Source organism: Nannospalax galili, unplaced genomic scaffold, assembly GCF_000622305.1.
Source record: "Nannospalax galili isolate Female #2095 unplaced genomic scaffold, S.galili_v1.0 scaffold53, whole genome shotgun sequence".
In the NCBI taxonomy this organism is placed as follows: domain Eukaryota; kingdom Metazoa; phylum Chordata; class Mammalia; order Rodentia; family Spalacidae; genus Nannospalax; species Nannospalax galili.
Genome location: NW_008332852.1, coordinates 1,525,610 through 1,551,410, shown reverse-complemented (window position 1 = coordinate 1,551,410; position 25,801 = coordinate 1,525,610). Strand labels below are relative to the sequence as shown.

Genomic DNA, 25,801 nt, shown 5'->3' with positions numbered 1-25,801 from the left:
GTAGTTTTATTTCCAAAGGCATTAACTTATTCCCCATTTGAAACTGTAATAATGCAATACAATGAAGCTATCAGAGGAAGCATGCAATAAATGTTCGTTATGTTTAAGAAAGGTTATTTTCAAGAATACATGTGATATACTATTTGTACCTGAGCTTCTGGTTTAGTTCATCCTAGAAATAATTTGTCACAATGCTGGAGACTCTGAGCACTTAGTGCAAATAAGGAAGAATCAGTTATTATGCAATGAAAACATTTCCCCAAGAAGTTCAGAAAGCTCTGAATGAAGTGCTGAATGAACCCATTCTACTTCAGAGTATCCCGAGCATGTTCAATTCAATACTTTGTCAATTGGACAGCTACAGAGGTTCTCAATTCACAGAATACGGGGGTAGAGCTACCAATATAAGAATGTCACTGGTAATTAGACAAAGGACATTATTTGAGGTGCTGGTAGAAAATTTTGTCTTCTCTGCAAACAGTGACGTAACCAAGACTGCTGGCACAAGCCTGTAATCCTATCTATCCAGGAGGCTAAGGCAGGAGAATCACAAGTTCAAGGCCTAACAAGGGAAACTTATTAAGATCCTATCTTGAAGAAAAATACCCAAAGAAGACTGGGGATATAGCTCAGTGGTAGGGTGCTTGATTAGCAGGTGCAAGGCCCTGGGTTCAGTCTGTGGAACTACATAAACAAACATACAAAAGACAAAAAAACTCCCCCAAACAAAAGTCCCAATGAAATCGTATCTGTTAATTGTTACGTACTAAAATTGATGCACAGACTTCTGGATTTGTTTATACTAAGCCAGAAATAGCATGCTTTTGAGTCTACAAATTCTAATCTAGTACTGTGGTTAATGAAAAAAAAGTACCTTGGTGGTTGCTATATTAATAAAGATGAGTCACATAATGTAGTGAAATAATTTAAAATTAGTTTTCTTCAGAATCAAAAGAAAAAAAGACCAAAAGCTAAAACCAAGTCTCAGACTTTTCTGTGTGTGCCTGTGTTTTCATGACCAGAAATATCACTGATACTAACAGTTACCCTCTTGTGGTTTTAATAAAGCACAATTATTCTTCAAAGTAAGTTTCATTAAGATGTAAGAGTTAAACATAAGAAAAACTCCTTTGTATTCTTATATCAAATGCAATGTCAATTATTTATTTCCTGAAATGTAAGGAAAACCCCACTTTCTGGAGAGAACAAAGACAGAAAAGTAAAGTTAACACTTTTGGCTCAAAAAGTTCTTTTATGCCCAAATCTGCCAAAATGTTCTCCAAGAGAAACATGAAACAGAAGCTAGACATTCATACATTGTTTTTCTTATAGAAACATGATCAGTGTTTGTATTCCCAGGTGTAAAACTCATGATTTTCATTAAGTTAGACTCAGAGAAAACTGAGAATATGTAAATATGGGTATTTATGTTTACAAACACAATTCAGATGAAGGACTCTGGCATGCAATGTTTACTGAGTGATTCATTTCTCCTTAACTGATTGTGCAAATTCCTTAAAATATGTGACAAGTCTTCTTGTGGTCCACATGCTGATTCCTTTGTCTAGAGAGCAGGGGGTGAAAGGGTCCAATGGTCAACGTACAGTTTATTACAGTGCTGTGAGGCAAACGGGTGAACAGAACCACAGGTGAGCAGAGCTTAACTGAGCACATCTAGACCCATGAAAAAGATCAAGGCTAGCAGGTCAGCATTTTTAAAAATACACTGCAAGCTGAACACAGGCTGAGCAATTCGCAGGTTCAGTACTTTATAGCAATTGTTGATGCAAAGTCTGGTATTATGTACATGGAAACATAAGGATGTTAAGCCCACATTTACACAGGCAGGTATAAAAAGGTCTTCCTGACATCAAAATTCATATTGAGAACCAATCAATCTTCAGTGCTCATGCCTGTATTTCTCCGACGTATAGTACGTATCCTTGTTATAAGTCAAAGGGAACATGCTTCTTGTGCCATAAATTTATTTTCAAACTGTCCTTCCTTAAGAAGATTAGGAGTGAAGAATCTGAGTACATGCTCTTAATTATTTTGTATTTTATTTAAAAAAAACTGTTTCCTCAATTTGGCAACCATATTCCACACTTCAATGGAGTTAGAAACTTCACTACCCTAACTGTGGTTCAATAGGTACTATAATGGATTTCTTCCTCTATATAAAATGAAATCTTTGTTCTAGAATTTCAACTTCCTTGGCTAAAAGTTATTCTACCTACAGTCTTCTAATTACAGACAAAACCTGACTATACTACAAATTGAAAACTCTGCGATATTATACTGCTCTTTGAAGCCCGGTACAGGATATGCTTCTTGACAGATTTAAAAATAACCGGAAATATTTTATACTGTATTTTAGTATCACACTACTACTTGACACAAAAGTTTCTTGATGCAGTCTCCTTGGGAAACACTCTCCTTGTCAACAGTCTCACTTAGGCAGGAGGCCCAAGCTGTTTTGGCATAAGTGTGAATCTTAAGTGGACAAAGCACCTAACAACAGTGGTCACAAGTGTGGTCCTTAGAGGGAAGCAGCCTGGTTCAAACGTCAACTCTGCTACTCATGAATTCTGCATGAACTTTGGCAGCAAGTTATGAAAACTTCCCAAATTCTCAGTTGCATCATTGATAATCAATAATCATTAGGATAATCAATCCTAATGTAGCATTTTGAGTGCTGAATAAAATAATACATAGAAAGGGCTTAGCACAGGGCCAGTAAGATAGGTGGGAACATGGCATATGATGCCTTTCATTATTTACCAATTCTCTACATGTTAAGAAAAAAAATACGCATTTAGGCAAGCTGTTTTCTTCAAGCATTAAAGCAGATTTTGGAGTCATGATTCCTATAGCCAGATAGCCAGACCTTGGGTTAGACGCTAGGTCTTGCTTGACTAGCTGTATAGCCCATAACCAAGATACAGGATGGGATGAAAGCCCAGCATGCCACCCACCTAGAGTGAAACGTAATGAGGAGGAAGAAGCACTCAGAAAAGTGCCCTGAAAGTGGAAATTTCTCTTAAGAGTTGAGATTTTTAAGAATTAGCTTATAACATTTGTTTAACTGAAACTGAAATACAATCACAACAAAATCTTAAGAAAATTCATTTGGCTTTGAATTAAGATGGTAGAGCCCACTTAGCTGCAGAAGTATATTGTGAGTCAGTATTCTCTTTCTCTGTAATTATGTGTCACAATTTAGATGTCTTACTGTCTTACTTTAATTATGCCTGTGGTAAATATTAGGGAAACAAACAAGAAGGGTAAGTGCCTAGGAACAGGGCAGCATCTGAAGAGATACAATTGATTTCCTCCAGAGCATTTATTTTCCACTTAAAAACAATTCCTGACCAATTACATTTTAGCTAGGCCCAGACTACTGAGAACAATATTGAAAAAACATTAAACAATAAGTTATTTTGCCTCTGTCCAGGGATGTATTAATTTTAGCCAACTCTCTAAATCCAGCATGGAAAGAGACAGGAGAATATGAAATGTAGATAGAACTATGTCTATGGGTTAGGTGCCTATAAAAACTGTAGTCTCACTATTTCAATGTGAAAAAGATATCTCTTTGTATGAACCTCCAACATGCTTTTAAATTCTTGGCTGAAGAAATTCACAGACAAAAAGATCAGAGATCAAGAATCTCAGGGGTTAAATTTTAATATGACGTTTTAAACCTGCCTCCAAAATGCTTCCTACAAATGAAGTTTGGAAAGTCTCAGATGAAGGCAGTCACCCCCTTCAAGGGACTTAGAGAAGAAGGCAACTGAAACCAGTGGATTAAACATGTCTATAGGTTCACATTCAAATAAGGAATTTTTAAAATTAAATTGCTTTGTAGGTACCTTAGTAGTATTATACTTAACCACGGCTTCACAAACATGATCTGGAAGAGGTAAACATAGTTTATTCTTTGTCTAGTGATTAAAAATAAAATACTAACTCCTAATTCTATACAAAATTATTATTTAGTATATGGAACATATGTTAGTGAGGGGGGCATAATAAAAGGAAAATGATTGTATCAAGTAGATATCATCAAGACACCAAAGAAAAATCCTCAAAAAAAACCCCCTCAATTCAACAATTAATCAATCCTTCCATAAAATGAGAGCTCTACCCAAAAAAGATGGGCTCTGGAAGAGATGATGGCTTATAACAGGGTACGCCCATGCCTCTTGTTTGTTGTAGAAAAGAGAACAGATGTCACTGCTTTTCTGCTCCAATGGAGATGTCTCCCAAATAGGAATTAGTGATATTCAAAGAAATAATATTAGATCTTGTTACAATACTGCTCCAACACTTCACAGACATCTAACAATAACACTCATCTTTTTCTTACACTTTCAGTGGTTGCCTTGGTGCCCCAGTGGTTGGCATCAGAACTGTGAGTGTTTAACTCAAACTGAGCCTCCCGCTGGTGCATACAAACAGCTACACAGAGCAGATTCAGATTCCTAAGAGCTGGAATGCTTTAAAATCCCACAACTCCTAATTCATACCTGGCAGCCCATTGAGAGGAAGGAGGATCTGGAAAGCCAGGGGACACCTTCCAGAAAAAAAATGACTCTCTAAATGTCCACACCAGGCCCCAAGGACCTGAAAATCTCAATCCCTAGAGACTGCTGATAAACTTTTGCAATAATTTAGAACTTTCATTCTAAATTAACTCTATTCTGCTTGGTATGATAGTTTTGCAAAGTACATAGATAAATATACTTGCAGATTCATATTTTATGTTAGCTCACTTCTTCCTCTTTTTAATAGGGCATAGACAGGTTTTTGGTATAATTGGGAAAGCTGAATTCATGTGAAAAATATAAATCAGATTAATAGCAATTCTTGCACCAATTCTTACTATGTGATTCTCAGAGATGACTGGTCCTACTACTGAAAATCCATCTTTTTTAAAAAGTTTTTTAAAAAAATTTTATATGTATGAGTATAGTGCTTGCATGTAGGTAAAGCACACCCATTTCATGCAATGCCCGTGGGGGGCAGAAGTAGCTGTCAGATCCCCTGGAACTAGAGTTATGGGACAGTTGTTAGCTGCCATGTGGGTACTGGGAATCGAACCCGGGTCTTCTACAAGAACAGTGTTCTTAACCGATGAGCCATCTCTCCAGTCCCTGAAAATCCATCTTTAAAAAACACTTTGTTTTATATGTATGTTTTGCCTGCATGTATGTAAGTGGCACCCACAGAATCCAGACAAGGGTGTTGGATCCCCTAGAAATGGAGATATGGATGATTGACACCTGCTATGTGGGTGCTAGGAACTGAACCCAGATCTTCTGTAAGAGCAACCAGTGCTCTTACCTGCTAAGCCATCTCTTCAGTCCTCTGAAAATCTATCTTAATAGCCTAAAATGAACTGCATAGACAGGATTGTTTCATTCAATTAAATTTAGCAGTGGTCACTTGCCTTACAAGGTAATACAAGCAACTAACTGCTAGGCATTTTAAAAGTGTGTTATTGTTTCTGTCATTATATCTAAGTAGCTTAGACAATATGAGGGCTTAAAACATTAAGTGCTTTTTTAATAGACATAGCACCTAATTTGGAACACAAGCACAAAGAGATGCAGACAGACTTCATGAGAATAAGACTACATGTGGTGGATACCCAATATCCGCAGTCCTATAAGTATTTACAAGCAATAGTCATTCCCAAAGCCCAATGCAGAGATCACGTGGCTCCTGTCACCTGGGAGTACTTGTTATGCAGGATTCCTGGAACTCACCTGCCATTTCCTAAATGAGTGTTCTGACTGTGGTGCCTCAAAAGCCACATTTTAAATAAGCATCCCCTATGATTCAGATGCAAATCAAAGCTCAGGACCCAAGTTTAATTAAGACACAGAAAAATATACACAGACGCTCTTAGAGATCATGCTATCAGTCCCTAGAAAAAGCTGTCATCTTGGGGACTATTATCTTGGCTCAGTGGTTAAGAGTATTGGTTGCTCTTGCAGATGACCCAGGTTTGGTTCCCAGCACCCACATGGTGGGTAACAATCTGAAACTCTAGTTCCAAGGGATCTAATGCTCTCTTCTGGCCTTCATGGGCATTGCATGTTACATACATGCAGCCATAACACTCATAACACATCAAATAAATAATAAAAATAAATTAAAAATATTTTTAAGGTGCCATCTTGTAGTCAGGGGCAACAAGAGGGTAGTGATGAGCTGTGCTATCCAAAGTGAGGATGCCACCTCACAGCAAGCTCTATGCACAGCTGATGCTCTCTACGCTCTGACAGATGGGATGAATGGGTATGTAGACAAGGACTTCATGGACTCTATTTCTCTACAATGGTCTAGGGATTGGCTCACACCTATTTGGCCAGTATCTACAGGAAAACAGGTTCACACATTCAGAACACTGACAAAAAGACCTTAATCCCAGGAACAAGAGCTCTAGGATAGTGGTCCTGGCACCTTTTGAGGCAGTCTCATCCATGTCCTTGGTTTGCCATACAATGTTGTTCCTTCTACGGTATTTTACCAATCTATGCAGGCTAGGAAGTTTAACAAGTAAAGAAGTCTTACTCTAATTTATCAGAGTACAGGTATGTATTTGCAGAATCTATCTCACTTAGTAATCACACCTTAGACATATGGTGTGGTCTTCATATGGAGTTGAAAATGTAGGAATTTTATGTGAGCAAAGAGTAAGCTACATAGCAATTGCCTCTTAAGTCATGTAAGTGGCATGTCTCCTTTGAAGAAGCATTTGCACCCTTAATGGATGCAAGGTAGTATGTTCCTTGCTGAGGGAAAATCAAGACAGAAATATAAGTGTGGCCTCTACTTTGATGGAACTTATCAAGCAAAGTACACAGGCTCTGAGGAAGCACTTTAAAGATTCACAACATCAGAAGATATGAAAACACAAAATGAGGGCCTTGATTCACAGGCTGCAAGATCAGACAAGGCTTCTCAGAGGAAAGGGCAGTGACCTGAAGGATGAGAAGTTAGCAGAAAGATGGAGAGAGCCTCTAAGCACAAAGGGACATCTGAGGACTAAGAACAGCTTAAACATTTGGTTGAGGAAAGAGTCTGGCTAAGGCTCTGTGTGAGTCACATTAGGAATTAAGGTCTCAATATGAAATAATGGGAAGCCACTCAAAGTTTTTTTTTAAATATTTTATTATTTTTATTTTATATGTATGAGTGTTATGCCTGCATGTAAGTAAGTGCACCTGTGTTGTGCAATGCCCATGGAGAATAGAAGACGCTGTCAGATCCCCTGGAACTGGAGTTACAGACAGCTGTTAGCTGCCATGTGGGTACTGGGATTCGAACCCGGGTCTTCTACAAGAACAGCCAGTGTTCTTAACTACTAAGCCATCTCTCCAGCCCCACCACTCAAAGTTTTGAGTAGTGGAGTAGATATTATACTCTCAGGGGAATTTTTTATGATGAAGACTCCAAGGCTCTAGCCTAGAAGATTCTAGTGAGTTGGTTCAAGTCTCTAAATCGAAATTTTATAGACACTGTAGGGGATTTGACAAGAAGCCCAGTTTGGACAGTCTCTCCATGGAACACTAATCGCCCATGGGCCTATGTCAAAAGGTGGCACCTAAAATATTGCTATGGTATGAAAAGGATATACTGTAATTTGTACTGTTCATTTATCTTTGGATGTGTCAGAGTAGCTCCTGGACCAAAACCAATTATCAGCACATCACTCATTTAGGCACCTTTCTGGCATTTGGAACAGGTGAATGGGTAATGGAATGGCATAGTGGTTACTACTGATATAGAGCCTGAGCACTAGCTACCACTTCAGCACACTCAGGCCTGATGTCCACTTGCTTCAGCTGCACTGCTCTCTTGTAGGACTCAGAAAGGAACTGGTGCGTGACTAGTTCTACTCCATCATCTGTATGTGAGGCTGGCTCTGAGATGTGAGGTTTATACATATCCAGGAGTACTCACAGCAGGTTTGTGCCATGTTGCCCACAGTGGTAACTGGTGTGATAAGTAAGCAGCTTCTGACTGCCTTCCCTTCACCTCAGTCCCACTTGCTTAACAATGCTTTCTTTACCTCCCAAGTAAACCATTTGCAACCAAATCCCTATCTCGTGCTTTCCTCTGGAGTATAAATTATCTCTTGTTGTGAAAAAGTGCATTAAAATAGTAGAGAATGGCAGCCAAATTCTTATAAATTAAGAAGAATAGACAGGTAATTTGCTAGTGTGTAAGATGAACGATTTTTACTGGAAGAGACGAGAACTTGACTGGACACTATGAAGAGCATCTAGTTGCAAACCAGTACCATAGAAATTGCCAAGCCGTGCTTGTGCTCTTAGAAAGAATAGCCTACAGGTTGAACATTTCTAACCCAGAATCCAAAATATACCCAAACTAGAAATTTCTTGAGTGATTTTGGAGCAGTTCAGGTTAGGAATGTCCAATTTGTAAAGTCTAGGCTAAGATAACATTTTTCTTTAAATTTCAAATTTGAAACACTGATGTCCAAGCATTTTGGGTAAAGGACACTCAGTCAGGACTATGAAACAAATAAGTAATCTACTCTTCAGCAATGCTTATAAAAACTAACATTTAGTGAGGGCTTTATGCTTATTAATTATCATTCTAATCACTTTCCACTTCTACTTTTCCCCTCATATCATCCTCACAAGCAATAGATTCAAAGCAAAAGGTGACTAATCAAAGGTCATATACATAGCATGTAGGGAAGCCAAGACTTGGTCTCAGCAGTGTCTATGTACGCACTTACTCTGTTACGCCACTTCCCATGGTGGGAAGAGCTAGAGCAAGAGCTCAGACAGGACAGAGAAAAGGGTAACAGCTGAGGGGAGGGGAAAGTTGGAGAAAGCTCAGTTCAACTTTCTACATCCAACGTTTTACTGCCCCTCATTGTCTTGTGTCTTCTGAACTGTCAGTAGGAAAGAACTAATCAGGAAAAGGTTTGCATCACTATTTACTCAGGAAAGTAACATTTGAGGAAAATGTCTAGAAGAAATAAGAACTATTCTTGCATAAAAGCTGGCACAGCACCAATAAAAGTTTTTAAAAATATTTATAATAATTTATTTTCACAAAAATTTTGTTTTTCTGCCAGGAATCATACAAGCTTTTAATGAACATGAGATAATTTACTACCTCTAGGATTTAAGGAATTAAATTTTTAATTAAGCAGAAAGTTCATAATCCTTCGTCTGCACCAGCACTCTCCCATAGTCCCCCCCATTGGGAACTATATACTCTGTCTATATACCCCCATATACTCTGTCCTGGGTATTAAGGCCCACTGTGTCGTCAGTGTCCCCAGACACTCCACAGTGCAAGTTCACCCACTGTGGTTTAGTCATATCCCTCTCATCTGTTCATCTATCTGTCCAAACACCTATCATTTTCTTTTTTTCTTTCTTTTTTTTTTTTTTAACTGTGTGTAGGGGTGGGGTGGTGGTGGTAGTATGTATGTGGGAGGTGAGCTCGCATGTGCCTGTGCATATGGGGTAGATGTCTAGTGTCTTCCTCTATTGCTCTTCATCTTATTTTTTGAGACGGGTCTCTCACTGAATGTGGAGCTTGCTGTTCTGCTACACTGGTTAGCCAGGGAAGTTCCAGGATACACCTGTCACCATTTCCTAGCATTAGGGTTACAGACGTGTGCCTGGCTTTTACATGAGTGCTGGGGAGCTGAAATCAGGTCTTCGTACTTGCACAGTAAGCACTTTACCTACTGAGCCATTTCTCCAACCCGGCATAATCATTTTTATTTTAACCTCGTGGTATGCTGTTGATTTTCCCCAAATGGAACTGACTTACTGTATCTTGGTTATGTGGGAAGAAATATGGAATTCTATACACGCAGTTGTAAAGTTTTTATCTTATCTCTTTCTCATGTCTTACATATTAAAACGATGACTCAGGCTAAAGCTGATGCAGAAAGTGGCAGCTGAAAAAATATAATTAACGGGGTTGAGGAGATGGTTCAGTAGTTCAGAGCACTAGCTGCTCTTGAAGAGGACCTGGGTTTGATTTCCAGCAGCCACACGGTGGTTAACAACCATCCATAATTCCAGTTTCAGGGGAATCTAATACTCTCTTCTGACTGTAAGCATTTCATGACATGGCTGTACTTACATAAATAAAATAAATAAATAAAATATTTTTTTGAAAAAAAGAAAAACTACAACTAAAGCAAAAAACCCTCTACAACCCTGGACCCTCAAAACAAGGCTTCGGGCTCTCTATCGAAAAATATCAAGTCCTCTTTACACCACGAGGAGTGTGCCCCTTACACTCCTGATGCTTGCATGATCTGAGCATGAAGCAGGTCACTGTGACTCAATCAGTATCCTCCAAGACTTAGACATGAATACCTCTCATCATTTTCCTCATAATCAAACAAGATGCACTCCAATTATTAAAATGTACATACACACACACAATTCAGAACGCAGTATTACCAGCTGTGTCACCGGTTCCAGGTTTTCCTAAAGAGGGAAGCACACTGAGAAAAAAGCAGACTCTTGTCTACCTCCTCTAAAGACAGCACTTCCAGCTTTGAGTCACAGCCAACTGAAGGTTAAACTTTATTTATCTGAGATGATATCCCACTGTGTTGGCAGACTAATGTCAAACTTCAGGACTCTCTTGCTTCTGCCTCTAGAGTAGCTGAGATGTTACTACTTTGAGTTTCCATTAAGGGTTTAAGGACTTCAGGGAGATAGAAAGCACTTTGACCTTCTGGGAAAATGTGAGTTAGATCTGATGAAGGGGAGTTTCCAAGTCTGAATCTCTACAATTGTTTCACAGTAAGCTTTTGGTTTGTTCTTGTTGCTTGGTTTTGTTTTTGAGGCAGGGTCTCCGGTAGCTCAGGCTGGCCTCAAATTTATGCAGCTGAGGATGACCTTCAACCCCTGATCCTCCTGTCTCTACCTTCCAGGTACTATGATTCCAGGAGCACACATCTGGGTAAATCAAACACATTTCTAACAATCCACAAGAAAACACTGCCAGAAAGCATAAAATATCTGCAATGAGAACTTACGGTCAGAGCGCTTTTAAAAAGTCTGAGCAATGTGTGCCTTAATTACCTGGTTTCAGGAGATGACGAACTTTCATTTGTGTCTGTCCTTTTATTTCTTGGAAATGATGGACTCGATGGAGGCATCTCACCACTTAGACGGTCTGGGAAAATGCGGTCTTTATTCAAGTTGATTTCAGAATAGGGACAGGTGGCACCACTAATATTAAAACAAGAGAAAAGAAGACCTCATTAGACCATACTTCTTTCAACTAAAATCGGAGGTTAGTGAATATAAGATTCTAAATTGAACCAAGTATATGTATGTGTGTGTACACGTGCACATGTGCGCATGCATGTTTGTGTGCATGATTAAACATATAGTAATGAAATATATCTTTAAAACATAATTTAAGTTCATTTTAATAGAAAATTTATCTGCACTAGATTCTGAGAAGCAATCTGTTACAATTTTTGGAACTGAGCAATGGCACAGGATTGCCCTTGTATTTTTTATTGCTGTGGCCTGTACACATCTCTGGGAACAATCAGTCACAAGAAATGCATGCACTCAGGAAAGTCTCAGATTTTTAATTTCCCTTATAACACTATCCTCCAATGTTCCCACAAACTCTCCTGTCTCTAGGACTGTATCCCCAGCTGATTTCCTAGAAAAGACACACATGCTCTGGAGCTAATGCTAGCCTTAATATGAAAAGTAATCACAGGCCAACCTGGATAATGATCCCCCATTCCCTTCCATTTGCATCAAGAGGTTAAACTCTAAAGTCACATGTGTGATAGCTCTTGTTACCTAGGCAGAGGAAGTCAAGCTCACTGTTACTTGACATGAGTTATAAGATGCCTGGCCTGGGCCTCTGGAGACCAGTCTCTAGATCATCCAGGCACCAGGCCTTCAATATGCATAAAGTTCTCCAGCTGACTGCCTATCTTGCCTCTCTGCTTTGAGCACACCTGCTTAAATCTGGAAATGGTTTGGATCTTAGGTACATCATGTTGGTGTCTTATATGTTCTTTCCTTTAGTTTCCATGACAGTAAGAATATTGACATCACCCAGAGGAACTTTTCAAACAGTGCATATATATTTTCTACCAAGAGTTTGAGACATCTTCCTGAGGGGAGGAGGTAAGAGTTTGAAGTTGCTCCCTGGTAATTTTAGGAATGACCTATAAAGTTCATCACAGATGTCTTGTAGGCAAATGTGCAAACTTCATTAAGCACTCTAAATAGTACCTTAAGCAAAAGTAGGAACGTTTGACCATGTATTCATATAAATTTATATACTGTTAACTCAATGATAACAAAAAACAACTGACAGAAATATTTATGGAGCATTTACTATATGGTAAGCACTTTGCTATGCTTATATACACTATTCTAATCTTTTCAACATCCTAGAAAAAGACATTTCATATGATACACTATAGCTTAAAATGATAAGTAATTTCAGTATTTATGATCTCACTATCAGCAAGTACCTTTCAAGCATCTATTATGTTTCTAGGCATTGGGAAGAAAGTAGAAAGTGAGGAGACAAGATCCCTGGCTTCAATGAGTGACAGTCTAGGGGGGATGGGCAATGCTCAATCCCACAAATAAGTTAGACAACACTAGAATATATTCCATGAAGAAAGTAAAGCGGTATGGCATAAGGGAGGGCATGAGGATGCTCTGATAGGCAGTGAGGCCTCCCTGAAGAGGACTTGAAACGATCCTTACAGGTCAGAATGAAGGTGCTAACAGCAGCTCCCCAAACTTAGGGGAGTGTACAGCAGCAAAGGGAGGGAGAGCAAGGCTAGCTTGGCTAGAGTGTGCAAGTGACAGGAACCAGGAGATACAGGGAAGGGAAGGAAGTATGCATAGTCCAGCAGATCAGAGCCACGAGTTCATATTTCTACTTTTGGTTCAATTTGAAGCCACTGAGAGACCTCCAAATAAGGGACTTTAAAAAGAATGGGATACTTTATGGAGACATAGCAAGAGGACAAAACTGCAGCAAGGTAAGTTTTTAAGAATTAAGACATGATGGTAACTTGCAGGTGTGGGACTGAAATTAGAAACAGTAAAGGATGTTCAGTATCTTCTACCAACCCATGATGGTCTGGATAGAAGAGTCTGTGATATGTAGGAATGGAAATAGCTTTCAGGTTTGTTGCTTAAAGAACTGGAGGTAATAGAGACAGCATATTTTCTTCTGAGATTAAGAATGACTGCTGAGGGCTGAAGAGATGGTCAGTGGTTAAGAGTACTGGCCACTCGTGCACCGCATCTGGGTTCATTTCCCAGCACCTACATGGTGGCTAATAACCATCCGTAACTCCAGGGATCTAGGGGATCCTATACCTTCTTCTGGCCTCCACAGCCACTACTCACACAGTACACTCACATACATGCAGATAAAACATTCATACACATTAAAAAAATGACTAGTAAGAAGTGTATTTCTGGCAGTATCAATAATTATGGAATGCTTATTAGACATTTAAGTAAAAATGCCGTTTGTGGTGTGGTGGCACACGCCTTTAATCGCAGCACTTGGGAGGCAGAGGCAGGCGGATCTCTGTGAATTCAAGGCCAGCTTGGTCTACATAGTGAATTCCAGGACAGCTGGGGCTACAGGGAGACCCTGTCTCAAAAAGACCAAAAAAAAAAAAAAAAAAAAAAAAAAAAAAAAAAAATTCCGTTTGCCAGAGGTCACACAGCAATGAAATTGTTCTGCAATATTAGCACACTATTTTACTCATCTCTCTGAGAACAGGAATACTACTTCACTGAGTTAGAAATACTGTGAAGTAAAATCTATCACCAACTAGAGTCTCTATTTAGAACATCAGACCTCCATATGCTACAAGGAATCCTGCTTGGGATATCTATACTAACCGAGAGCTCTTGGGCACAAGCTACCAAAAGCAATTTAGCCCAACATGAATGGGAAGAGAATTTGGGAGGGGGCAACAGACAACTTGGTAGGAAGGCTAGACAGTGAGGTCTGGGCAGGGTACGGGACACACAAAAACATATTCCCATAGAAACTATGTACACAGGATGAGGCTGCTGGGATGTCATACATGTACCACTCATCTTGGTCTGCCCATCACTCTGAGGCCCTGAAATATCTTCAATTACACAGAGACTGCAAATGTGAAGTTTGACCTGCCTTCACCAACTTCTCAGGATATAAAGCCCAGATGGCAACATTGCATAGGTGTGTTTGGGTTTTCAGCTCACCCTGTACCTACTAAGGAAGGAAACTTACCATGACATTTATTACATCAACATCATAATCACCTGAACAAATAGATGGATTCAAATTTTTAAGAGTGGACCCAAACATATTGGATACTAGGTACCCTAGCTACCTATTAGAATGGGTTATCTCTTTCTCTTTTCCCTTTACCCTGTGCCAATGGACTCTGGAACCCTGTTTCTCCAACTGTCACCTCCCAGGCCATACCCACAATTTATTCAAAATGATTTCTCCAGCTTAATTGGGGAAGTACAAGTTCAGGTTCAGCTCCAGTCTTAATCTTAGAAGACCATCGTCTTTTCATCCCCAGTATCTCTTTCATCCAAGGTCATGTATCCTTTCCCAATCTCAACTGTGTCCAAGAGTGCATGCACTGCTTGCCGCACAATATGTCAACTCTCAAGCATACCCACATTCATTCATTATTTGTTAGGGTGGCATACCAAAATCAGGTTGCCTAGGAGACACCCTGGTTATCAGACCCAAGAGCACATGGTTTTGCTGGGGTTAATTAAAAGTCATTAGTCCAGATTATGTCCATTAATAAAAGTCATTCCCAAAACTTGCTGCACTGCTTTGTGGCTGCCTCAGGGGAAGCCACCTTCTCTAATGCCGATCCATGTTCCACTGAAAATTACTATTCAGATGTTTGAGGGTCACCTCATAACAGAAATGCTTAAAGCCAAGTTCATCACCTGCAGTGAATCTCTCTAAAACCACTAAAAATACATATAATCAGCTCCTCCTGGTGTCCTTGAACTCAATTATCCTAGCCTCAGACTCAGTCATCTTTCATGTCATTCTAGGTTTGTTCCCTATAGTGTATATTTTTAATTATAATTTATCTACCTAATCTTTTGGCAACAGAAGAAAAAGCCAATAGTTTGGCTTCTTTTCACAGGCAGTATGTAACTAGTTCTAGAGCAGAGTACCCACAGTTACAATTTCACTTACCCTTAAGCTTCTGGCTTCACAAGGTGTGAACCACAATGTGTGCATTTACCTCGGAATGACATCAAATATGGAGGGCATACATACACCAACCTCCAACAAAAGGACCCCTTTCAGGAATCGAGGATGGCCTGGGTCTCCAGTGAAATACCACAATTACAGTGCAGACAGCTACATTATATGCTCTATGAGAACAGCCCTTCACCTTTTTTGATGAATAAAGGAAGAACTTAGTTCAGAGAAAGGCAAGATACTGGCCAGAAGGAAACTTGTCTAAATACTCCCTTTTGAAAACAGATGGCCTGAGCCAGGGAGGGATTCCAAACTCTCAAATGCAAGTAGAGAAACAACCTCAGCCTTCTAGAGAAATATCCTAATGAGTAAAGCTATCTACAGAGGGAGCCCTGGAGTAGGAGTAGACAGCACAGATTTACACTACACTTCTCTCTTCCTTTGAACTCTGAGAAAACTCCCATTCTTACTCCTACTATGTAGAGAGGTATGCCAGCTGGTCCCTGAAGCTGGAGGTGATGATGAAAGGAGATGCCACAAAACAGAAAAGATGCTGAAGCAATGTAGTGACACACACATAAGACAGGCTATATCAGGTGAATGCTCTGTGCCAGAGCCTCACAGAGAAGAGCAGACATGAGATTATTCTGGGATGGATAAAATTCTGCTTCCAGCAATGTAACATCCAGGGAATTTAGTCGTCCAAACCTTTTCTTATCATCAAGAAACATGCCCAATTCATAAACTTGCTGTGAAGACTCAATAAGACCATATACATAAGTCCTTAGAACACTGGCTGGGACAGACAATTATCAACACATCTTAGAAATTACAAGCACCTGACAAAGAAGTGGTATTTAACCTCTACTGTGTAAAAGAACATCAGCAAAAATAAATAGTAGTATTAAAAGCTCCATAAAATATTTTATAAGGGCTCCGCTCCCCCTAGAAGCAGCTGATGCTTCCCCTAGTGCTGCTCACTTCCGCCTCCTTAGAGATAAGGGGTCTTTCTGTATAGCCACCTAAGCCAGGGGGCCCAAAGCAGGCACCCAGCAGTATGTGAAGGCTTGGTGGATGGATGCTAAATGAATACCACTTTGCAGACATGCACCCCCAATTTCTAATTTGTGAAACACTCCATGGAGCTCATAAATATTCTTCAGAGGTTGGTGGGAATACTCGTCACATTTTCTTGTTTGGTCAAATTTACATACAAAAGATACTTCCAAAGGCCCTAGGTAACAGAATATATACTTTTATTAAGTTTAACTCAATTTTAACCCCAAGGGTTAGGTTAACTCCAATTCTCTGACATGTCAGTAAGCCAAATGAACCAAACAAGAGAATGGCCATTTGTCCATGAATTTAATTCCCACTCGAACTCTCTTCTAGAGAGAATTCAGCAAGCTGGATACTGAAGATCCCTAGAGATGAGAACATCACACCGCATCCCATTCTCACTGATCATATTTCAACATTAGAAAAAGGTCACATCTTCAAACTTCATTACTGAGATGCACATGCTGCTCCTAACATTTTTTATATCAAACACAATTTGTAATCTTCAGAGACAGTAACAGCAAATGCTAGTCAAAACACAGTCTTTTGCTTATGTGTTTATAAAACTGACTATTCTTCCTAAAAGGGCAACTTTCTTTGTTATCTAAGCAAAGAGTGTATGTTTTGATTTATTCCATTTTTCAGTAAATTAATCCAAAAGGAATTTTCTCATTATGTTTTCCTAAAGACAGCATTCTTAGCAAGGACAGAAATAAGTGCCAGCGAAATGAACCTTCCAAAGAACAGTCATGATGCAGCAAGCTAGTCCACAGTATACTAATAAAATGGAAAACAGGTTGGGCCTGTTAAGGATTAATATCCTGCCAGAGAGGCAGCATAGAGCATTGTAAATAGGACAGAATGCTCAGGGAGTAAAGAAAACCTGTGTACAGTCTAGGAAGGGTGGATAGCAGAACCTGGAACCTGCCACTGGTTGTGTTAATTTCATTCCTCTGTCCAGGGATACAGCCTGCCAATTCTGTACAAGGCAAAGAACCCACTAGCTATGCCCTGTAGCACAAGGAAGCGAAGACAGCTTCTTCCTCAAGTTTCATTTCTTTTATAAGATACATTTCTGCCACTCTAAGAAAATGAGTTCTCTAGTTGGTCCCAACTGCTCTGAGTTAACCTACCACATTTCTGCATTCTGCAAATTTTCCCATAATTTCTCCCTTCTAGTATGACTGCTTGTTGTGTGCAATCCATAAGGAAATGTCCCAAAGAAAGCACTAACTATAGGAAGTGGGAACTTGGGGGAAAGGCTGTCATGACAAGTGGCCAAGTGACTGGAAAGGGACATGACTGTCACCACAGACCTTGCTGCCATAGACAGATTTTCCTACTTGGACCTAAAGCACTGCTGATAAGCTTATGCACAGTGCTATAAGGGGGGTTTCCTTCTAGAAAGTCATAGATAACTTGTAAATATTCAACTGTATCCCAACAACATACTGTCAGCATTCACCTAATTTTTAAATTTCTTTTTTTTTTTTTCATGATTTGAGCAAACTGCCTCTAGTCTAATGAACATCATAGGACTGTACAGTAGAGAGGTAGACAAGCCAAAGATCCTCATTTTGGCTATATTTTGTATTCTGTATTTTAACCAAATTCTGTACTTCTAGAAATGTATGAGCCTGAGAAATGTATGAGCCAATTCATGAAGCAGTGTCATGAGAGGCAGTGAGGGAGCAGAGGTCAAGACCAGACCCCTGAGCTCCCCCTTCACTTCGTTAAGGAAGACGAATTACTAAAATTCCTAGTCACAATGGTCTCACCACATGCTATAGGAAAATAACAGTTCCTATCGCAGAGAGTTGTTCTGAAAACTATCTGATACATGTTAAGCAACTAGAGAAATCATTAACACAAAGTAAATAAATGCTCAATAAATGTTACACGCGGTTACTGAAGAAACTGCTCTTCCAAAATATTTGCTGAACCAAAGAGTTTGTGAATATACATTGGAGATTTTGTATGCTCATGAACTTTTTCTTGCATTTAGACTTATCAGTTGGTTGGCTGAAAAGCAATCCAGCTGCCTTCATGTGGCATATAGAGTAACTTCTAAGATGTAGCATTCTCAATACAGTTTAAATTAATGCTGTAACTCTGGTTTGCAACCATACAAGTGACACAGGATTTTTAAATGGGTATTTACAAATGGGATAATCTGTTTGTGCACAGATTTTTTTTATTCAGGAACATATTATTAAACCTCATTAAAAAAAAAAAAAAAAGAAGAAAGAAACAGAGGTCAGCAAGAGTGCCTGACCACCTGGGTTCTATCCCTGGGTCTAGATGTGGAAGGAGAGAACTAACCAAGCCCTCAAGCTGCCTCTGACTTCCACATGCGAACTCTACCTGCACCCCCTCCCCTCCCCACATACATAATAAATAAATGTGGTGAGGACTGGTGTGAAGAAGACAGGCAGGACTCTTGGCTACAGAGATGAAGAAGAAACTATATTCAGGTGAAATAATACACCAATTTTACAATTCCTATTAATTCTTTTTTAGAAAAATATTCACTAAAACTTAAGAAACTAAAAAAAAAAGTGTGTGTGTGTATTCACACAGAAGACAGACAACAACTTTCAAGGTTCAGTTCTCTCCTTCCATCATGTCAGTCCTGGGGATCGAACTCAGGAATGTCAGGCTTGGTGAAAAGTGCCTTTACCTGCTGGGCCATCTGTCCAGCCTAAAATTTCAGAATTTTTTTAAAGAACCAGATTCATGACTTGTTCAAATTAGGCAAATGAGAAATCATTTATACTGAGAATTATTACCATTTTAATACATACTTAAATGGGTGATGCTTTTGTTCCTTAAAAGTCCTATTAAGTGACAGGAATTTATGAACATTTCAGTAGCATTTTTAAAATGTCTACAAAGATTCCCAAATCACCTGAACATCTAGTTGTAATTAGAGATTTGGTTTCTAAGTTACTTAGGGATAAGTGAAAAAAATATTTAAAAAACCCCCTTTTCTGGGGTTGTATAGGTAGCTCAGTGGTTAAGAGCAGTGGCTGCTCTTGCAGAGGAACTGGGTTCAATTCCCAGATCCCACAATGCAGCTCAATGCAGGCTAACAACTGCCCATAACTCCAGTTCCAGGGGAATCTGATGCCTTCTTCTGAGTTCCTTGGGCATTATATGACATGGGTGCACTTACATACATGCAGGCAATACACTCATACACATAAAATAAAAATAATAAAATATTAAAAAAAACCCTTTTTGACCATTACATTCTTACATTTGATGATATTTGCTCTGTGATGTTCGCTGCTAAGCTATAATGATCTCATCTCTCATTATTCAAACTGTTAAAGTCACCCATCACATACTATTCTGCTATATAATTCAACAGGGGTCTGCCATTATTTGGTCAACCATATTTAGAATCTATGGATCTGTAAAACTAGCCAAGCTGCCCAGAAAAGCCAAATAACTAAAGTAAATCTATTTTAAACAGTAAATGTGTGTTCTCTCAGGAAGATTTAACTTTAGCTTATATCCTCCATTTTTACAGTCACCATGGTAACCACATTTCTTATGGCTCTGAATATAAAATTAGTTTACATCTATTTCTTATAGAAGGAAAACATCTACATTCATGACCAGGCTACATGTATAAAGTATACATGTATAAAGTACAACCATGTATAAAGTCCCCATGTGAGAAGCAGCAAGCACATACCTCTGTGGGCCTAGGTGCCTTGATTTTTTAAAATGGCCGATCCCCTTACATCCCAGAGTTGGACATCCCCCAGTTTCTGATGGTTCCATTAATTCTATAGGGCCTATAAAAAAGCAAAAGAAAAAGAAAAAGAAAAAGAGCACAAAAAGTTGAACAGAAGGCTATAAGATTTAAGTGTGTAGGGTCAGAACAGGGAGGGAAAGAAAAGGTCTGAATCAATGCACACCTACAGAAAAAAAGTAGCTCTTACAAAGCTTAAAAATATCTGAAACATCTCTAGCTTTAAAGATTTTTCTCCATGACTCTGTCTCACAATTTATATTTCTACTATACTGAAATGGTAAACTTCAACTTAACCTTCTTTTAAAATGTCAGACAATGGTGATATTTAAATATGAATTGATGAGAACATCTGAAAGAGTTTTATCAAACAACAAATTGCATTAGAACATTCAATGTGAGAACTTCAAATCCTACATAGTGTAGTATGGAATAGGAGCACCACGCTGAATCTGCTAGAGCTACCTGCAGTACCAGCACAAACACCAGTGGCCTTCTTCATTCAGACTCTCCCTCATCCTGACCACACCAGTGCAGGTGCATGCCCTCCTAGATGTGGCTCTAGCATGCATATGCACAACTTTTCTATGCATGTATGTAGTCTGCAGATTTTTATTTTGCTACATTAACAGGCACAATATAGATGTGTACCTGAAATACTCTCCTCTGGTTTTTACACTGTCTTAAATATTTTACAATATTGATTATTTTTTAAGCTTTTGTTGTCATAGGTACTCTATAATATGCCATAATTTCTTTAGCCCATATTTGCTTCTATTTTCTTTTATTTTAGATCTACTGCAATCAGAAATATGTATGTATATTGTTATGCCCTCATAGTTTGTTTGTAGCTCCCATAAGTAAAACTACTTACTATATAGGGAAAAAACACTAATGTTTTTTAAAACCCAACTATAGGGGCTAGAGAAATGGCACAGCAGCTAAAAGCACTGGCTGCTCCTGAAGAGTACCTGGGTTAGGTTCCCAGCACCCACATGGCAGCTCACAACTATCTATAACTTCAGTTCTAAGTGATCTGACAGCCCTTCTCTGACTTCAGTGAGCACTGCATACATGTGGTGCACTTACATATATGGAAGTAAAACACTCATACACATAAAAGAAAAATAAATAGAAAAGACAAAAATTTAACTATAGAATACTGTATTTCCCATATTTTTCCTACAAGATATGGTATATATTCTCCAACACTGAGATTATGATATAAGTTCCCTGTGTATATTTTATTGAATTGAATTAGAACTTTTATTGCAATAACTATAGATTAAAGGTATATATTTATATATTTTCAAGTTTCTCTCAATGGTAGCATTTTTAAGGCTATAGTATAAAGTCATTATTAGGATACTGAAATTTTAAGTCTGACAAATTATCTTTTAAAACTAATTTTTAAAAAAATTGATTGTTTCTAAATAAGACTGCAACATACTTTATTGCTTCAGATAATATGATTGATTTTCTTTTATACTTTTGTGCTGGTAGCAATTAAAAATATAGTTAAGAGGATTATAGAGGTAATATACAATAGAGAGAAAAGGAAAAAAAGAGACAAAATTAAGCACATCATTCAAGAAAATGAAAACGTGTCAAGTTATCAATGAGTCTCTTACTCAGGGGAGGCTGAAGAGGATGTCCAGTTTTGGAACACCAGCCTACAGGATGAATATCAGGAGAATCAGCATCTATCCAGTAGTCATAGGTACTACTCCAGCCATCAAAGTGAACCTAGATAACAGAGAGACAGAATCATAAAAATTCCCACTGTAAAATTTCTGTCCACAGCATGAACATTTTTGCATTCACCTCTAATTTACACCGTATATTTACTGCCCAGTAAATCATTTCAATTGTTTTAAAAGACTTCACTCATACTTTGAGATAAAAGAAACCTTCAAATTATCTAAAAATCAATAACTGCCTTACCAAAAGCACATCTGGGGACAAGAGTTCCACAAGTACATTGTGCATATCCTTCAATGCTAGGAGCAGTTTGAGTACAGGAACCATGTTATAACACCTTCATGCAAGCAAATCAAACACGCATAAACACTGCTGAGGTAATTTAAAAATCAGGGAGGGGAGGAAGGGGAGATAAGAAGAGTGAAGAGAAAGACCTTTGAAGTAGACACAAAGTAGGGATTTAAAAATAAAAAGGCTTCTTTTTAAATAAAAGTATACTGCCCTGCTAGAAACATATCCAAAGTAAATGTACAAAATATCCCTGCACTAAAGCATTTTTTAAAGTCTTTCTTCTAAGTAATTATAGTACCTCTTAAAGATAATTATAAAGTGGTCAGGACTGACATCTTTACTATCACCAAAGGAAAGGGCAGTTGGTCTTTTAGTGAATATTACTAGGTATCAGCTACCTACTTTTAGGTGTGTATATATTTATTATCTTTTACAGCAAAAGGTACTGGAATACTTTCATGTATTTTACTTTAAAATCAAGTTTGACAATTAGATTTATCTGATAAATATAAATTAATTTTTACAAAGCAGTAACTATTCTCAAGCTGATAAATCCCAACACACACACACACACACACACACACACACACACACACACGTATATATTCAAGGCAAGAGACCAAACTCAAACCAATAAAAGACAAGATTGATCAATTTGATTACATAAAAATTTAAAGCTTCAGAGTGGTAAATATTTCTATATGCAAGATGAAAGACCCAAACAAACACACTTACTACATAAGTGAGAAGGCTTTCTTCCTTATTAAGCCTCATATTATCAATAGAGAAAGATGAAAACCACAACAGAAAGACAGCAAATACATAAAAATTGCTCATCATCAGGAAAATAAATGTTATAAACGGTTGGTATATATGCAAATAGTTTCACTTACAACTAAAAGGCTACAAATTAAAAGCACAAGATGAGCAATTCTCTGATCAGCCTGCCAAAAATATTCACATTTTGTTGATGCCTATAGCTGGAAGTAGAAGAATAAAAAGAACTGCCACAGATTGTTGACAGGGTGTTAATAGTCAGATACTTCTGGAGAGCTATTTGGCAAAAGCAATCAATCTTTAAAATGTAATACCTTCGACTTGATTATCGCCATAACTCATTGTTAGCAATAGAAAACAAATGGACATTAACTAGCCTGTCCACCTTCAGGAAACTGGTTAAATAAATTATGGTGCATTTGTAGGAAAAACAGTATGCAATTATTAAAACTACACACACGCGCACACGCACGCACGCACGCACACACACATACGTTTGAAATAATCCATCTTCTTCAGTCTAAAAATCAGTTTTTGTACAATCAAAAAAGTTTGGAAAATAAGAGTAGGTATTTCCAAGCAAATAGAATTTAAAAAAATTCAAAGATGCATAAGAAAACAAGCAAATCAGCCCAGTAGTCAAAATTAGAGTAGCAGGACTTTCATCAAGAAAGCAGAAAAAGGAAGCTCTTAAAGAAAAAAACAGGAGACTATTTCAGAGACTGCAGGACACAAAGTTCAACAGCAGAAAAGCATGAGGGCTCAGTCTAAGAGAAAGACCTTCACAGAAAGTCACATAACCAAAAAGCATGAGAGACCATCAGGGACAGACAGTGTCCAGAACTCCAGAGATAAAAAGCACATGGCCCAAAGAGACCAAGCAGAATCTGGGTGTGAAAACTCCAGGTGTGGGATGGACAGAGAGACAAGCAGAACAATGGCTGTACTGAGGGGAAGTGTTCTCTTTAGAGTGCTCACCTAGTTACAAGATCAGTCAAGGTAAAGCCAGCATGCATTTTCCTATACCAAATGATCAAAACCATGCTCCTCAAACACCCTTTCTTAGGACAATACAAAAAGACATGTTTCACAGCAAGACAAGAGTACACCACAAAAAACTAAATGTGTTATACTTTGTGATTTTTCAGGAAAATTAAATACAGCCTAGTGTGTCAGCACAAAGGAGTCTCTGTATGTATATTGTGGGCCAGACTGAGGGTGCCCACTCAGCAGAACTGTGGGTGAGGAGTTCAAGAGTGAGGGAGACTGCTGAAAGATACACGTACCTTTGACTCAACAGAACTACTGCACCAGTTGTAAAAGTCTAATAAGATAGAAAATTCAAAAGAACAAAGTATGAAGAAATTATTGACTTCAGGGAAGACTAACTTGGCAATGAACAAGACCTATATAGTCCTAATAATAATACAGACAAAGATAAAAACTGATGACAAGAACTAAATCTGGAACTACAATAGGGAAAAAATTATATATATATAATTAGACTGAGAATTAACAGAGTACAGATAATGTTTTTAAAAATTGGAGACAAGTTGTCACATGCAACAACTGAAGGAGGCTGCTGAGACTTGAGGATGCAACAGCACTGTTTTATGTCCTGCTGCCAAAAACAGGAAGATAAGAGTGAAGGCACCTGGTCACTTGTCTTCAAAGCATCAGTTAAGAATAATTTGTAATTTTTTACTGCAGTAAGCTCACGATGTTAAGTATTATGTAACTTTAAAGTTAATTTTATTTAACTTTGAATTGGCTTTATCCTTCAGAAACAAGTGTGAAGCTCTATTTTACTACCTTTTCTTCCTTCTGGAGAAAGAGAAATGATCTTTCCTGCTACATCATCACACAAAGTTTTAGAAAGTTCCTACCGCTGGATGCTTTTTGTTTTCCAAACCCTCTGTTGAATCTGATATGGAGTCACTGTCCCTGTTAACTGACCCTTTGAAGAGCTTAGAAGCAAGATAGCTGCATAGTAGTTTGAGTTCAGCTTGGGACATTCATTTTAAAAGTTAGGCAAAGGTAATCTTCCATCATAACAGCCACAGCCAGGTCCTTTTTGGGGTTCAAGGACTGAGCAGGATGTTACATAAGAAAGAAATTTCAGCTACTAGTGAATGGATGAGATCTAGTCTAAACTTTTCCTATTAACTAATAAAATTACTCATTTTAGAGTATCTCATTCTCTTGACCTAAATTCTCACACAGGCAAAATTAAAAAAAAAAAAAAAAAAAAACAAAACTTAATGTTTGGGGCTGGAGAGAAGGCTCAGTAGTTAAGAGCACTGGCTGCTCTTGCAGAGGATGGTTCAGTTCTCAGCACCCACATGGTGGCTAACAACGCCTGTAACTCCAGTTCCAGGAGATAATGTTCTCTTCTGGCTTCCACAAGCACTGCACTCATAGGTGCATTTACAAATACATGTGGGAAAAACACTCATACCATAAAAATTAAAAATAAATTTAAAAAGAAGAATTGACTTTCAAAAAACCTAATGTTTGCCATTATTTTGGTATATTTCTTTACAGAAGTCATTAGGAATTTGTTTTTCTGAAAAAATGCAAATATTATATATATACTCAACCTAAATATTTTATTTGCCAATGCTATATCTTTCTGAACTATCCAGTGTTAACCTTCCACAGATGTAATTTGTTCCGCCCATAGTGATGGTGGTCGTTCTTGGTGTTTAATGCTATATAGCCTGTGTGGCTGTATCTCCCTTTGAACCTTTATCTTTGTACATTCCTTCCTGTTACTCCCCTAAACAACAAGGACTGAAATTCTTGAATTACAGGATAAACAATGTTCTAATATTCTGATGCCAAACTGCTCTTTAGAAGAACTGAGATGCTTCATATTACTAGCAGTCATATGATGGTTAATTTTTTTTATGCTCCAGACTAAAAAGTTCTTATGTAACT

The 25,801-nt window shown here is 38.2% G+C and overlaps 1 protein-coding gene across 9 annotated transcripts in view; it reads right to left on the bottom strand.

Annotated features, from left to right (window-relative positions):
* L3mbtl3 (L3MBTL histone methyl-lysine binding protein 3) overlaps positions 1-25,801 on the bottom strand; it is a 129,842-nt gene that overhangs the window by 23,169 nt on the left and 80,872 nt on the right. For all 9 annotated transcript variants that reach the window (XM_029560971.1, XM_029560973.1, XM_029560970.1 and 6 more), the window contains 3 exons: positions 21,724-21,838; positions 20,033-20,135; positions 11,109-11,258 (listed from right to left, as the gene is read on the bottom strand). In XM_029560971.1, the coding sequence (XP_029416831.1) occupies positions 11,109-11,258; positions 20,033-20,135; positions 21,724-21,838 (368 nt within the window). The remainder of the gene's footprint in view (positions 1-11,108; positions 11,259-20,032; positions 20,136-21,723; positions 21,839-25,801) is intronic.